Source organism: Lissotriton helveticus, chromosome 3_1 (assembly GCF_964261635.1).
Source record: "Lissotriton helveticus chromosome 3_1, aLisHel1.1, whole genome shotgun sequence".
In the NCBI taxonomy this organism is placed as follows: Eukaryota; Metazoa; Chordata; class Amphibia; order Caudata; family Salamandridae; genus Lissotriton; species Lissotriton helveticus.
This window is the reverse complement of record NC_136061.1, coordinates 448,786,179-448,801,631: the sequence shown is the minus strand read 5'-3', so window position 1 is coordinate 448,801,631 and position 15,453 is coordinate 448,786,179. Positions and strand designations below refer to the sequence as shown.

The 15,453-nt window shown below is 45.4% G+C and overlaps 1 protein-coding gene across 1 annotated transcript in view; it reads left to right on the top strand.

Moving 5' to 3' along the window:
• Nucleotides 1-15,453, top strand: part of LOC144822599 (pleckstrin homology domain-containing family M member 3-like) — a 539,479-nt gene that overhangs the window by 162,351 nt on the left and 361,675 nt on the right. The window contains exon 3 of the mRNA XM_078680327.1: nucleotides 14,395-15,345. Within this exon, the coding sequence (XP_078536453.1) occupies nucleotides 14,395-15,345 (951 nt within the window). The remainder of the gene's footprint in view (nucleotides 1-14,394; nucleotides 15,346-15,453) is intronic.

The following is a 15,453-nucleotide window of genomic DNA, read 5'->3' as shown; positions in this document are numbered from 1 at the left end:
TTTAACATTGAGCTTTGCTATAAAATTCTTCTTTACCCTACTGATATTAAAAACCCTTGATGATCTCTCCTCTACCTTCTCTAGGTTGGAATTACTACATACCTCTCTTGCTACCCTCCGGTATCTATTATGTGAAAAATGGTAAATAACAGATATGAATAAATCAGATAAATATGTTTGAATATATGATTCTGCTGTATCTCTTTAACTGCCATGCAGACCTATAAAATAGCTGTCATTAAGGAAATAACTTATCTTGCTGTCATGAACACCCCCACACTAACCACAGCTCTGTAAAGTCTACCTTGGAAATTGTTCCTGTAATGAAAATTTAAAATCTGAAAATGATCTTACTTTCGATGTTTCTACTGCTGCTGGCAGGGTCATGTATATTTCTGTTTAGTCCTCTGAGGCCATCTGTCTGTTTAATGTTACTTTAATTATATCCAAGGCAAGATTACCAATTTTATCCATCTTTATTAGCTTTGATTGGACCTCTGTAGTGTTAAGAGGGTTAGACACTTCTACGGATATGCTTGTCATCAAGGATGCTACTTGTGAACAGTTTTGGGGTGTCAAGGTATGACAAAGGATTTCCAGAAAAGCTGCCTCATAAACCTTAAGCCGAATACATTTCTTTTTGGCTGCCTGTTTTACAGTTTGGGGAGACCTGGAGAACATGTTATACCAATTTTATCAAAGAGGACTAGCTAAGTTACAAAGGGAAGGACTCAATGGAGTACGTGTGTCAAGGAAACCAGTAGGTTTTTCAGAAAGCCCTCACCCACCAACCTAGTTGGTGGCATGCTTCATCATCGGGCCCACCACAGTGGCACCTAGCGTGCCCCGGGTGTCCTTCGACGCCAGATTACTGCGGAGCTGGTATACTTGCTGAGTGTGCAGTGTAGTGAGTGTGAAGGTGAAAATTAAAAAACCATACAGATGGTCCCAGTACCCGAGGGTAAAACAATATTTTAATTTACTGGGCCTCTGTTGGTGTATTAAAAGGCAGACGGACGCGTTGGAGTATGGATTATGACCTCCAGTGTCCTGTGTGGTCTACATGTTTCAGCCTGGCCTTTCTTAATTTAAAACAGGCTTTCCTCAGGACCAAGTGAGTATGTGTAAAAAGTGAATTAAATAAATAAACTAAGTTATAGTGAGTGTGTTTATTTACTATGTGTAGCACTCCCTAAGGTGCTATATGGGTGAGAGGGGGGATCCCTCTCGCTTTGCTACATATAACATAAAGGGGGACACAGACAGACGTACAAGGTAGAGTCACATTAGCATTATATTGCAAGTTTAGCCGTCATTCAACCGTCTTATAAGGTGAGTGAACGAACTATGTATGGCTAAAGTGTGGTCTTGTCAGTGACAAGACTCATGTGGTTTTTATCTAGAAGCCGGTTGTTGTGGTGAGCTAGAAAACGGAAAATACCAATGTGAGGTTCAGGTAAGTAAAAGAGCATTATCCTCACACAGTATTTTTCTGTACAAAGCCTCCTTGGGTCGCCTGGCAGAGAAAAAGACCCTAAAAGAAGGTTGTAACAGCTTTTAAAATCATCCGACCTGTAAGGGAAGACCTCAACACCTTACCCCAGTAGTAGCTGTAGTGCGCTGTCTCGTTACTCACGAAATTGTCGGCCTGGTTCCTCCTTGGACCTGTCGTCCTTCTGCGGCGCCCGGTTGTGTAAGGAGGGCCTGGCCGGTCATGTTTATAAAGCCTCCGTTATTGCTTGCACCTGTGTAAGTGTAGAAACAAAGGGAGGGGTGCAATTGCGCGAAGCGCCATGTCATTGTAGCTGTGCGCATGCGCGAAGGAGTAGTGGCCCTCGCCGGGCGCATGCGCATTAGTATATTGCTCTCCGCGCATGCGCGAGGGAGCAATGAGAGCGTCCGACTACCGCGCATGCGCGGGGGAGCTAAGGGAGCGCCCGCTGGTCCGGCCAATGCGCTAGGGGGCTTGAAATTGCACGTTTATATTGCACGTGTAGAGTGAACAAGCTTAAGGATGCTTGTGGGTTATGAAAAGTTAAAAGATTACAGTTTGAAGGGGCACTACTGATGAGTAATGGTTAAGTATTAGATTACAATGGCAGCACACTCAGATGCACAGTGGTACACGTTTGTTGAGAAGGGAGAAGACAAAGGGACATATTGTTTAGGCTAATTCTTAGTTCAGTTTGTTAACGAATTCCAGGGTATGGAATCATTCAGCCCCCCAGTATGTGTGGACAATCTGTATATCCAACGTTGTTCCTTTTGGAGGAGGTGCCTGTCGTTGTTTTCTGTTATGTCAAACTGTTCAATGACAGTCCAAGTAAAATCATTGGGGGTGTGGTGTTGGGACAAGAAATGGTCTGTCAATTTACTTATGTTTTTGCCACATCGGATGGTGCTCCGGTGTTCCGTCATTCTGGTTCGTACCTTGCGGGTAGTCATCCCAACATATCGTAGGCCACATCTGCATGTTATTAGATACACCAGGTTGGAAGAATTGCAATTGGTGAACTGACGTTGTGTCCATGTTTTTCCTGGTTCCAGGTCCAGGGTTTTGGATGGAGATGTTAAGTGGCATACACTGCAGTTATTGCACGGCTGGTGTCCTGTAAGTTTTGGTAAGCCCCATGCGTTGAGAACGGTGTTGTCTCTCGGGGCATTGTTGGGTCAGGGTCTAGTGTGGACTAGGGAGTCTTTTAGATTTTTTGCTCTTTTGTAGGCAAACCTCGGTTTTTCCCAATTTCTGCTGCCTGAGTTTATGATCCTCCAATTCCTGTTGATTATGTTGGAGACCTGGTTTGATACAGTGTTGTACGTGGTAACACAGGTCAGGGTGGGTTCCTCAGGTGGTCTTGTTGTTGCCTCGAGTAGGGCCTCCCTATTTTGATTCCGTGCCCTTTTGCAGGTGGTATTCAAAATCCTGGTGGGATATCCCCTGTCTTCCAGTTTGTGGATTAGGGTGGTTGATTGTTGTTTGAAATCCTGGATCCGGCTGCAATTGCGTCTGAGTCGCAAGAATTGACCATAAGGGAGGTTTTCCCTTAGAGGTCTGGGGTGGAAGCTATCAAACCTCAGGAGGGAGTTTCTTGATGTTGGTTTATAAAAAGTTGTGGTCGTTAAGCCATTCTGGTCTGCTTTTATATTGAGATCTAGGAAGGCTAGTTCAGAGGCACTGCTGGTGCTTGTAAATCTCAGGTAGTCGTCACAGCTGTTGATCCACAAGAGGAAATTATCCAAGGTTTCTTGACTCCCTTCCCAGATGATCAGGATGTCGTCGATGTAGCGACGCCATATTTTGATGTTTGCTGTGTAGGGGTTGGTGATGGTTTGTATGTAGGTTTTTTCAAAGTGGGCTACATAAAGACCGGCTATGCTGGGAGCGAAAACGCTCCCCATGCTTGTCCCATTGGTCTGTAGGTACAGTTTGCCCTCATATTCAAAGTAGTTGTCCTTTAGCGCAAGAGTTGCGCATTCCATGATGAAACTACGGGGAGTGTGATGGTTCCAAGTGGTACCCATAAGGACTTCGTGCAGTACTTCCAATGTGGCGTCCTATGGCAAGCTGGTGTATAAACTCTCAATGTCTAATCCGACAAGGAGTTGAGTTTCTGGGTTGAAATTAGTTTCCTTGATCACGTTGAGGAGATGTTTCGTGTCTTTTATGTATGATGGTGTCTGTTGGACCAAAGGGTTCAGGAAGAAGTCAAAGAAGCGGGACAGGGGCTCTAGGAGTGATTGGATTCCAGACACAATTGGTCTGCCCGGTGGGGGGTTTACCCCTTTGTGTATCTTAGGTACTGTATAGAAGTACGGGGTCTTGGCACTTTTAGTGCACAGGTAGTCCGCCTCCTGTTTGGAGATGTGTTCAGCATCTCGGGCATTCTTTACCAGGGTCAGTATCCTGTTGCGTAATTCCTCGGTGGGATCTTTCTTGAGTGGCCTGTAGTTTCTGGTGTCGCTTAGGAGTCTACGGCATTCGGTATCATAATCCGTTTTATCCATTAGCACGATACCTCCACCCTTGTCAGCAGGTTTTATGACAAGTGTTGGGTTAGTCTGTAGGCGTTTTATCGTTTCACGCTCTTGATGGGACAGGTTGTTGAAGGTGTCTTTCTCTTGTATATTTTCCACCTCCGTATAGACTGCCTGTTCGAAAGCAGCAATCTCTACTGGTATGCTGGCGGGTGGTGGGACGAAGGTGGATTTGAGTCTGAGACCTGTCTCATTGGGGATCTCCTCTTGGCTGTTGTCAGTCTCCGTTTTCTTTTCAAAGAAGGCCTTTAGCTTCAATTTCCTAAAGAACTCCGCTAGTTCCACATGTAATTTGAAATGGTCCAGTTTGGCTGTGGGGACAAAGGAGAGGCCTTTGTTCAAGACTGCTATTTCTTCCTCTGTTAGTTGTGTGCTAGAAATGTTGAACACTAGTTGGTTGGTTGTTCTCGGCGGTGCTGCTATTTGCTTGGTCCCGCCTGTTCCTTGGATTTGTTCCTCGTGTTCGAACTCACTGGTTCCGCCTCTGGTGCCCAGTGGACCTGTGGTGCATTTCTTCTCTTTCCGCGGTTCCTTCGGCCCTGTGATAAAAAAGGATATCTTTGATTCTGATTCCCTTGGAAAAAGGGCATGTGTCCTGGTGCGTACATTGGTGGGAAACCATAGTATGGGGGTGGTATTGGTCCAAATTGTGGTGGTCCAATTGTGGTGGCCCGAAATTGTGGTTCTGTTGTGGTCCCTGCCATGGTTGCTGCCAGTGTTGACCTCGTCGGCCCGCTTCTGTGACTTCTTCCTGAACCCTTTGGTCCAACAGACACCATCATACATAAAAGACACGAAACATCTCCTCAACGTGATCAAGGAAACTAATTTCAACCCAGAAACTCAACTCCTTGTCGGATTAGACATTGAGAGTTTATACACCAGCTTGCCACAGGACGCCACATTGGAAGTACTGCACGAAGTCCTTATGGGTACCACTTGGAACCATCACACTCCCCGTAGTTTCATCATGGAATGCGCAACTCTTGCGCTAAAGGACAACTACTTTGAATATGAGGGCAAACTGTACCTACAGACCAATGGGACAAGCATGGGGAGCGTTTTCGCTCCCAGCATAGCCGGTCTTTATGTAGCCCACTTTGAAAAAACCTACATACAAGCCATCACCAACCCCTACACAGCAAACATCAAAATATGGCGTCGCTACATCGACGACATCCTGATCATCTGGGAAGGGAGTCAAGAAACCTTGGATAATTTCCTCTTGTGGATCAACAGCTGTGACGACTACCTGAGATTTACAAGCACCAGCAGTGCCTCTGAACTAGCCTTCCTAGATCTCAATATAAAAGCAGACCAGAATGGCTTAACGACCACAACTTTTTATAAACCAACATCAAGAAACTCCCTCCTGAGGTTTGATAGCTTCCACCCCAGACCTCTAAGGGAAAACCTCCCTTATGGTCAATTCTTGCGACTCAGACGCAATTGCAGCCGGATCCAGGATTTCAAACAACAATCAACCACCCTAATCCACAAACTGGAAGACAGGGGATATCCCACCAGGATTTTGAATACCACCTGCAAAAGGGCACGGAATCAAAATAGGGAGGCCCTACTCGAGGCAACAACAAGACCACCTGAGGAACCCACCCTGACCTGTGTTACCACGTACAACACTGTATCAAACCAGGTCTCCAACATAATCAACAGGAATTGGAGGATCATAAACTCAGGCAGCAGAAATTGGGAAAAACCGAGGTTTGCCTACAAAAGAGCAAAAAATCTAAAAGACTCCCTAGTCCACACTAGACCCCGACCCAACAATGCCCCGAGAGACAACACCGTTCTCAACGCATGGGGCTTACCAAAACTTACAGGACACCAGCCGTGCAATAACTGCAGTGTATGCCACTTAACATCTCCATCCAAAACCCTGGACTTGGAACCATGAAAAACATGGACACAACGTCAGTTCACCAATTGCAATTCTTCCAACCTGGTGTATCTAATAACATGCAGATGTGGCCTACGATATGTTGGGATGACTACCCGCAAGGTACGAACCAGAATGACGGAACACCGGAGCACCATCCAATGTGGCAAAAACATAAGTAAATTGACAGACCATTTCTTGTCCCAACACCACACCCCCAATGATTTTACTTGGACTGTCATTGAACAGTTTGACATAACAGAAAACAACGACAGGCACCTCCTCCGAAAGGAACAACGTTGGATATACAGATTGTCCACACATACTGGGGGGCTGAATGATTCCATACCCTGGAATTCATTAACAAACTGAACTAAGAATTAGCCTAAACAATATGTCCCTTTGTCTTCTCCCTTCTCAACAAACGTGTACCACTGTGCATCTGAGTGTGCTGCCATTGTAATCTAATACTTAACCATTACTCATCAGTAGTGCCCCTTCAAACTGTAATCTTTTAACTTTTCATAACCCACAAGCATCCTTAAGCTTGTTCACTCTACACGTGCAATATAAACGTGCAATTTCAAGCCCCCTAGCGCATTGGCCGGACCAGCGGGCGCTCCCTTAGCTCCCCCGCGCATGCGCGGTAGTCGGACGCTCTCATTGCTCCCTCGCGCATGCGCGGAGAGCAATATACTAATGTGCATGCGCCCGGCGAGGGCCACTACTCCTTCGCGCATGCGCACAGCTACAATGACATGGCGCTTCGCGCAATTGCACCCCTCCCTTTGTTTCTACACTTACACAGGTGCAAGCAATAACGGAGGCTTTATAAACATGACCGGCCAGGCCCTCCTTACACAACCGGGCGCCGCAGAAGGACGACAGGTCCAAGGAGGAACCAGGCCGACAATTTCGTGAGTAACGAGACAGCGCACTACAGCTACTACTGGGGTAAGGTGTTGAGGTCTTCCCTTACAGGTCGGATGATTTTAAAAGCTGTTACAACCTTCTTTTAGGGTCTTTTTCTCTGCCAGGCGACCCAAGGAGGCTTTGTACAGAAAAATACTGTGTGAGGATAATGCTCTTTTACTTACCTGAACCTCACATTGGTATTTTCCGTTTTCTAGCTCACCACAACAACCGGCTTCTAGATAAAAACCACATGAGTCTTGTCACTGACAAGACCACACTTTAGCCATACATAGTTCGTTCACTCACCTTATAAGACGGTTGAATGACGGATAAACTTGCAATATAATGCTAATGTGACTCTACCTTGTACGTCTGTCTGTGTCCCCCTTTATGTTATATGTAGCAAAGCGAGAGGGATCCCCCCTCTCACCCATATTGCACCTTAGGGAGTGCTACACATAGTAAATAAACACACTCACTATAATTTAGTTTATTTATTTAATTCACTTTTTACACATACTCACTTGGTCCTGAGGAAATCCTGTTTTAAATTAAGAAAGGCCAGGCTGAAACATGTAGACCACACAGGACACTGGAGGTCATAATCCATACTCCAACGCGTCCGTCTGCCTTTTAATACACCAACAGAGGCCCAGTAAATTAAAATATTGTTTTACCCTCGGGTACTGGGACCATCTGTATGGTTTTTTAATTTTCACCTTCACACTCACTACACTGCACACTCAGCAAGTATACCAGCTCCGCAGTAATCTGGCGTCGAAGCACACCCGGGGCACGCTAGGTGCCAGTGTGGTGGGCCCGATGATGAAGCATGCCACCAACTAGGTTGGTGGGTGAGGGCTTTCTGAAAAACCTACTGGTTTCCTTGACACACGTACTCCATTGAGTCCTTCCCTTTGTAACTTAGCTAGTCCTCTTTGATTTTGACATATAAAAGTGGGGATCCGGACTAGCTTACCTAGTCCTCACTCTCTCCTTTGATTCAATGATACTAGGCAGCGCACAGCGGCGAGAGTTCTATCTCTAACGGCAACATGGCAGAAAACATCGGCCTCACTTTCACTGAAGATGATGTCAGTGAAATTCTATCCGACCCATCCCTCCTGGCAGACTTCAACATCTCCACAACCATTGCACAGACAACTGATTGGGACACACTAACTGAGAAGAAAAGGAACAGAATACGAACCATCTTACATGGCGTAATTCTAGCACAATACTTACGCACCAACACTGCCCCAAAAGGTCTCATAGTTACCAACGCTCCCAGAATTTTCCTGGATGGTGCGACCTTTAGAAAGGACTGGGCCCAGATCGCCTGGCACTGCACCAGGGACTGGCTGATCTTGATCATAAAAACCGCCAAACGAATCTCAGACGCCATCATGATCGAAATACAAGCAACAGAGACCCACTTCAAAACCACTCTAACTGGGTTTAAAAAGAAGTTAGAGGACCAGAATCGCGAGATGGCGGACTATAAAGAGTATCTAACCCAGACAAAAGTTAAGAACTTCGAAAAGGATCTGAAGAGATTCAGTTTCACAAAAACATACCCTTACGCGGATGATGACTACGCTCCCGCCAAAAAAGACTCTGATAGCTCCGGGGACAACAGCTCGGTCTCGAGCAATTCCAGTACCGAATCAAACCAATCTAGAGGGAGAGGCCGACGAGGTCAACACTGGCAGCAACCATGGCAGGGACCACAACAGAACCACAATTTCGGGCCACCACAATTTGGACCAATACCACCCCCATACTATGGTTTCCCACCAATGTACGCACCAGGACACATGCCCTTTTTCCAAGGGAATCAGAATCAAAGATATCCTTTTTTATCACAGGGCCGAAGGAACCGCGGAAAGAGAAGAAATGCACCACAGGTCCACTGGGCACCGGAGGCGGACCAGTGAGTTCGAACACGAGGAACAAATCCAAGGAACAGGCGGGACCAAGCAAATAGCAGCACCGCCGAGAACAACCAACCAACTAGTGTTCAACATTTCTAGCACACAACTAACAGAGGAAGAAATAGCAGTCTTGAACAAAGGCCTCTCCTTTGTCCCCACAGCCAAACTGGACCATTTCAAATTACATGTGGAACTAGCGGAGTTCTTTAGGAAATTGAAGCTAAAGGCCTTCTTTGAAAAGAAAACGGAGACTGACAACAGCCAAGAGGAGATCCCCAATGAGACAGGTCTCAGACTCAAATCCACCTTCGTCCCACCACCCGCCAGCATACCAGTAGAGATTGCTGCTTTCGAACAGGCGGTCTATACGGAGGTGGAAAATATACAAGAGAAAGACACCTTCAACAACCTGTCCCATCAAGAGCGTGAAACGATAAAACGCCTACAGACTAACCCAACACTTGTCATAAAACCTGCTGACAAGGGTGGAGGTATCGTGCTAATGGATAAAACGGATTATGATACCGAATGCCGTAGACTCCTTAGCGACACCAGAAACTACAGGCCACTCAAGAAAGATCCCACCGAGGAATTACGCAACAGGATACTGACCCTGGTAAAGAATGCCCGAGATGCTGAACACATCTCCAAACAGGAGGCGGATTACCTGTGCACTAAAAGTGCCAAGACCCCGTACTTCTATACAGTACCTAAGATGCACAAAGGGGTAACCCCCCCACCGGGCAGACCAATTGTGTCTGGAATCCAATCACTCCTAGAGCCCCTGTCCCGCTTCTGTGACTTCTTCCTGAACCCTTTGGTCCAACAGACACCATCATACATAAAAGACACGAAACATCTCCTCAACGTGATCAAGGAAACTAATTTCAACCCAGAAACTCAACTCCTTGTCGGATTAGACATTGAGAGTTTATACACCAGCTTGCCACAGGACGCCACATTGGAAGTACTGCATGAAGTCCTTATGGGTACCACTTGGAACCATCACACTCCCCGTAGTTTCATCATGGAATGCGCAACTCTTGCGCTAAAGGACAACTACTTTGAATATGAGGGAAAACTGTACCTACAGACCAATGGGACAAGCATGGGGAGCGTTTTCGCTCCCAGCATAGCCGGTCTTTATGTAGCCCACTTTGAAAAAACCTACATACAAACCATCACCAACCCCTACACAGCAAACATCAAAATATGGCGTCGCTACATCAACGACATCCTGATCATCTGGGAAGGGAGTCAAGAAACCTTGGATAATTTCCTCTTGTGGATCAACAGCTGTGACGACCACCTGAGATTTACAAGCACCAGCAGTGCCTCTGAACTAGCCTTCCTAGATCTCAATATAAAAGCAGACCAGAATGGCTTAACGACCACAACTTTTTATAAACCAACATCAAGAAACTCCCTCCTGAGGTTTGATAGCTTCCACCCCAGACCTCTAAGGGAAAACCTCCCTTATGGTCAATTCTTGCGACTCAGACGCAATTGCAGCCGGATCCAGGATTTCAAACAACAATCAACCACCCTAATCCACAAACTGGAAGACAGGGGATATCCCACCAGGATTTTGAATACCACCTGCAAAAGGGCACGGAGTCAAAATAGGGAGGCCCTACTCGAGGCAACAACAAGACCACCTGAGGAACCCACCCTGACCTGTGTTACCACGTACAACACTGTATCAAACCAGGTCTCCAACATAATCAACAGGAATTGGAGGATCATAAACTCAGGCAGCAGAAATTGGGAAAAACCGAGGTTTGCCTACAAAAGAGCAAAAAATCTAAAAGACTCCCTAGTCCACACTAGACCCCGACCCAACAATGCCCCGAGAGACAACACCGTTCTCAACGCATGGGGCTTACCAAAACTTACAGGACACCAGCCGTGCAATAACTGCAGTGTATGCCACTTAACATCTCCATCCAAAACCCTGGACCTGGAACCAGGAAAAACATGGACACAACGTCAGTTCACCAATTGCAATTCTTCCAACCTGGTGTATCTAATAACATGCAGATGTGGCCTACGATATGTTGGGATGACTACCCGCAAGGTACGAACCAGAATGACGGAACACCGGAGCACCATCCGATGTGGCAAAAACATAAGTAAATTGACAGACCATTTCTTGTCCCAACACCACACCCCCAATGATTTTACTTGGACTGTCATTGAACAGTTTGACATAACAGAAAACAACGACAGGCACCTCCTCCAAAAGGAACAACGTTGGATATACAGATTGTCCACACATACTGGGGGGCTGAATGATTCCATACCCTGGAATTCATTAACAAACTGAACTAAGAATTAGCCTAAACAATATGTCCCTTTGTCTTCTCCCTTCTCAACAAACGTGTACCACTGTGCATCTGAGTGTGCTGCCATTGTAATCTAATACTTAACCATTACTCATCAGTAGTGCCCCTTCAAACTGTAATCTTTTAACTTTTCATAACCCACAAGCATCCTTAAGTTTGTTCACTCTACACGTGCAATATAAACGTGCAATTTCAAGCCCCCTAGCGCATTGGCCGGACCAGCGGGCGCTCCCTTAGCTCCCCCGCTCATGCGCGGTAGTCGGACGCTCTCATTGCTCCCTCGCGCATGCGCGGAGAGCAATATACTAATGCGCATGCGCCCGGCGAGGGCCACTACTCCTTCGCGCATGCGCACAGCTACAATGACATGGCGCTTCGCGCAATTGCACCCCTCCCTTTGTTTCTACACTTACACAGGTGCAAGCAATAACGGAGGCTTTATAAACATGACCGGCCAGGCCCTCCTTACACAACCGGGCGCCGCAGAAGGACGACAGGTCCAAGGAGGAACCAGGCCGACAATTTCGTGAGTAACGAGACAGCGCACTACAGCTACTACTGGGGTAAGGTGTTGAGGTCTTCCCTTACAGGTCGGATGATTTTAAAAGCTGTTACAACCTTCTTTTAGGGTCTTTTTCTCTGCCAGGCGACCCAAGGAGGCTTTGTACAGAAAAATACTGTGTGAGGATAATGCTCTTTTACTTACCTGAACCTCACATTGGTATTTTCCGTTTTCTAGCTCACCACAACAACCGGCTTCTAGATAAAAACCACATGAGTCTTGTCACTGACAAGACCACACTTTAGCCATACATAGTTCGTTCAATCACCTTATAAGACGGTTGAATGACGGCTAAACTTGCAATATAATGCTAATGTGACTCTACCTTGTACGTCTGTCTGTGTCCCCCTTTATGTTATATGTAGCAAAGCGAGAGGGATCCCCCCTCTCACCCATATAGCACCTTAGGGAGTGCTACACATAGTAAATAAACACACTCACTATAATTTAGTTTATTTATTTAATTCACTTTTTACACATACTCACTTGGTCCTGAGGAAAGCCTGTTTTAAATTAAGAAAGGCCAGGCTGAAACATGTAGACCACACAGGACACTGGAGGTCATAATCCATACTCCAACGCGTCCGTCTGCCTTTTAATACACCAACAGAGGCCCAGTAAATTAAAATATTGTTTTACCCTCGGGTACTGGGACCATCTGTATGGTTTTTTAATTTTCACCTTCACACTCACTACACTGCACACTCAGCAAGTATACCAGCTCCGCAGTAATCTGGCGTCGAAGCACACCCGGGGCACGCTAGGTGCCACTGTGGTGGGCCCGATGATGAAGCATGCCACCAACTAGGTTGGTGGGTGAGGGCTTTCTGAAAAACCTACTGGTTTCCTTGACACACGTACTCCATTGAGTCCTTCCCTTTGTAACTTAGCTAGTCCTCTTTGATTTTGACATATAAAAGTGGGGATCCGGACTAGCTTACCTAGTCCTCACTCTCTCCTTTGATTCAATGATACCAATTTTATCACCAAGATACTTGCATATGCCTCATCAATTGATGAGCTAGTTGTTTCTTTTGGGGCCATAGCTCAAGTGGGAATTGCAAGAGTGTCGTCAGGACGTGGGTCCAGGAAATTATTTTATACTTGCGTTATTGGCAAGCAGTAATTGAAGGTCAGAATGCTATATGTTACAACATCTCACTTTCCTACTCTTTAACAGGATCTTGTACCTTGGATCACCTGTTGTACTGTTATTTAGACTAACTGCAAGTTCAGGGAGTTAAGATGATTAACTGTAATTGAGACTCTGTGCCAAACGAGAATTTAAGACTTTCGCAGTGCTTTTTTTATCTTTGAAAGCAATAAAAAAAGTTTTAATATGGCTGGATGCATGCAAGGATGGCTGGCTTCAGATGGCTCTAGCAGCATTTAAGATGGTCACCTGCTAATAAAGCAACAGGCAGGGTTGAAGCTGAAGGGATTTGGATAAGCAATCTGGCATTTGAAGGCTTATTTGAAGGTCTCTCCAAAAACGTCCCCTGTTGTCCTGGTTGACGCTTCACCCATCTTTTATTCGCTCTCCATGCTGCTCACCCTACCCCCTTTCCCTCCATTCTCACGGTGGTGCCACCAACCCATTGTAGCTGCTGGACAAAATGTCTAAAAAAGATTGACATAGCCCATGCCTCTTGTTGGTAGACCTATTGGCTTAGATAATGCTTGTTTAATAGAGAGCAGAGGGAGAAAAGGAGTGGGGGGGGGGGGATATGAGAGAGAGAGAGAGACAGGGAGAGAGAGCAAATACTCCCTCTTGGACTGTAATGCAAGGTCTGACGCCAGCAGGGGAAGGATACAAGTCAACCAGTCAAAGCACAGTGAGAACGAAATGCTCCATCAGACAATACCTAAATATTTAGTTGCTTGCTACATCTGAGCTGACTGACCAAGACAGCTTATGTGATAGGATAGAAAACGATTAACTACTAACTTTGAAGGTGAATGTGAAGGCGAAGACCTCCTTCGTCCAACCTCAAAAATGTAAAATCTTTGACAAACAGAATGGAGAGGAATTTCTTTCATAAGTATTCATGTATGCATTCTTCCACGTGGTCATATTTATATTTTCATGTATGCATTATTCCACACAGTACTATTTATATTTTACAAATGTATTTTTATAAAGGTTATTGGGGTATTTTTATTGGCATTGTGATTTCTTATAAAAAACTGCATTTGTAATGGTAACAATGTTTATTCACTTGATTATAAGGTCTCATCAACATGTTGTACAAAGATAATAAAAGGCATTTGCAGTGGAATCTGAGTAGATTACAGCATTCATAAATTGTGAGGTGGAAGCAGGTGTGGGGCGAGAGAGGTAAGAGGGGGGAAAGAGAGAAAAGGGAGAACAGTTAGCAGGGCATTACATGAAAGCACCTGAAACAAGGGTCAAGAGTAGTTTATAGTGCTGCCGGTTTCCTTGAGTGGGGAGGAGGATGGGGTTTTCGAGTGTCAGACATTAGTGATTAAATGCAATAAATGAATTCGAGAATGCATTGTGGTTCTTTTGGCTGAGGCCTACCCAAATGAATTCCAACAAGATGGTTAATATTTGTCAATGTCAGTCGAAGGGTGTAACTTGTCTATACTTAATAAAACATTTGTCTCCAACATATATTTGATTTCAGGTCACTGTATACACTAATTTCAGGTACTGTATGCACTAATTATTTCAATTCGTTTCAGAACAAGACAAGCCTACGTTCCCAAATATTCTGAAGAAGGGGCATGTGGAAACCAGAAAGAACCATGACAACCACTGGCAAAATTGTTATGCTGAGCTTTCGCCTTATAAATTATACCTCTACTGCCTCGACAGCAGTGGCAACCAGAATCTCTTCACTGAGTTCCCGCTTTCACATTTCCAAAGCATCACTGTCACAGGTAGCCATGAAACAAAGTTGGTGGATGCTGTCTTGCTGGATAACACTCAATTGCAGCTAAAGGCGGATTCCCCGTGGGAGGCATTAGACTGGGGTCAGAAACTTTGGGAAGGAGTATGCTCTTTGGCTGTGGTGCCAGATTATGTCAATCATGAGCAAAAAGCAATGGACAGTTCCCAAATGTTAGGTCATAACAGTGACTTTACTGAAGTTCATGATCTGCAAAAGGAGTCCAATAGCATTCTTCAGTCCGCATTCTTGACCAACCGGCCAAAAGAGTATCCAAAGAATATTTTCAAATTGGGTACTCTCTACAGATTAACGGTTCAAAATAACTGGAAAGCCTTTACATTTGTTCTAACCAGGTCCCACCTGATGGCATACAAGCCCAGTAGACTGGATGAAGATCCCCTACTGAGTTATAACACCGATGTGTGCCTGGCTGTCCGAATGGATGTTCTCGATGGCTGCGACTCCTGTTTTCAGGTTGTTTTTCCTCAGGATACTCTACGCCTCAGAGCCGAGACTCATCAAAAAGCCCAGGAATGGATGGAAGCCTTAGCATCTGCTGCTAGTATTGCAAGACGTTTGGATCAAAACTTGCAGGTCACACTTAGACCCAAACCCAAAGACCAGCCTAGAAATATTATGCGTGGAAAGAGCAAGCGTCAGTCAGTTACCACAAGCTTCCTTAGTATCATGACAACATTGGCCTTGGAGCGAGGACTCACTGCTCAGAGTTTCAAATGTACTGGTAAGCAAGAATGTGTGTCTTTTTTACATGCCAAATCAACACTTTAAATCCAGTGTGAATAGGTGAGCCTTCATACAGATATGTGATCAATATTTTTTTTATAAAATA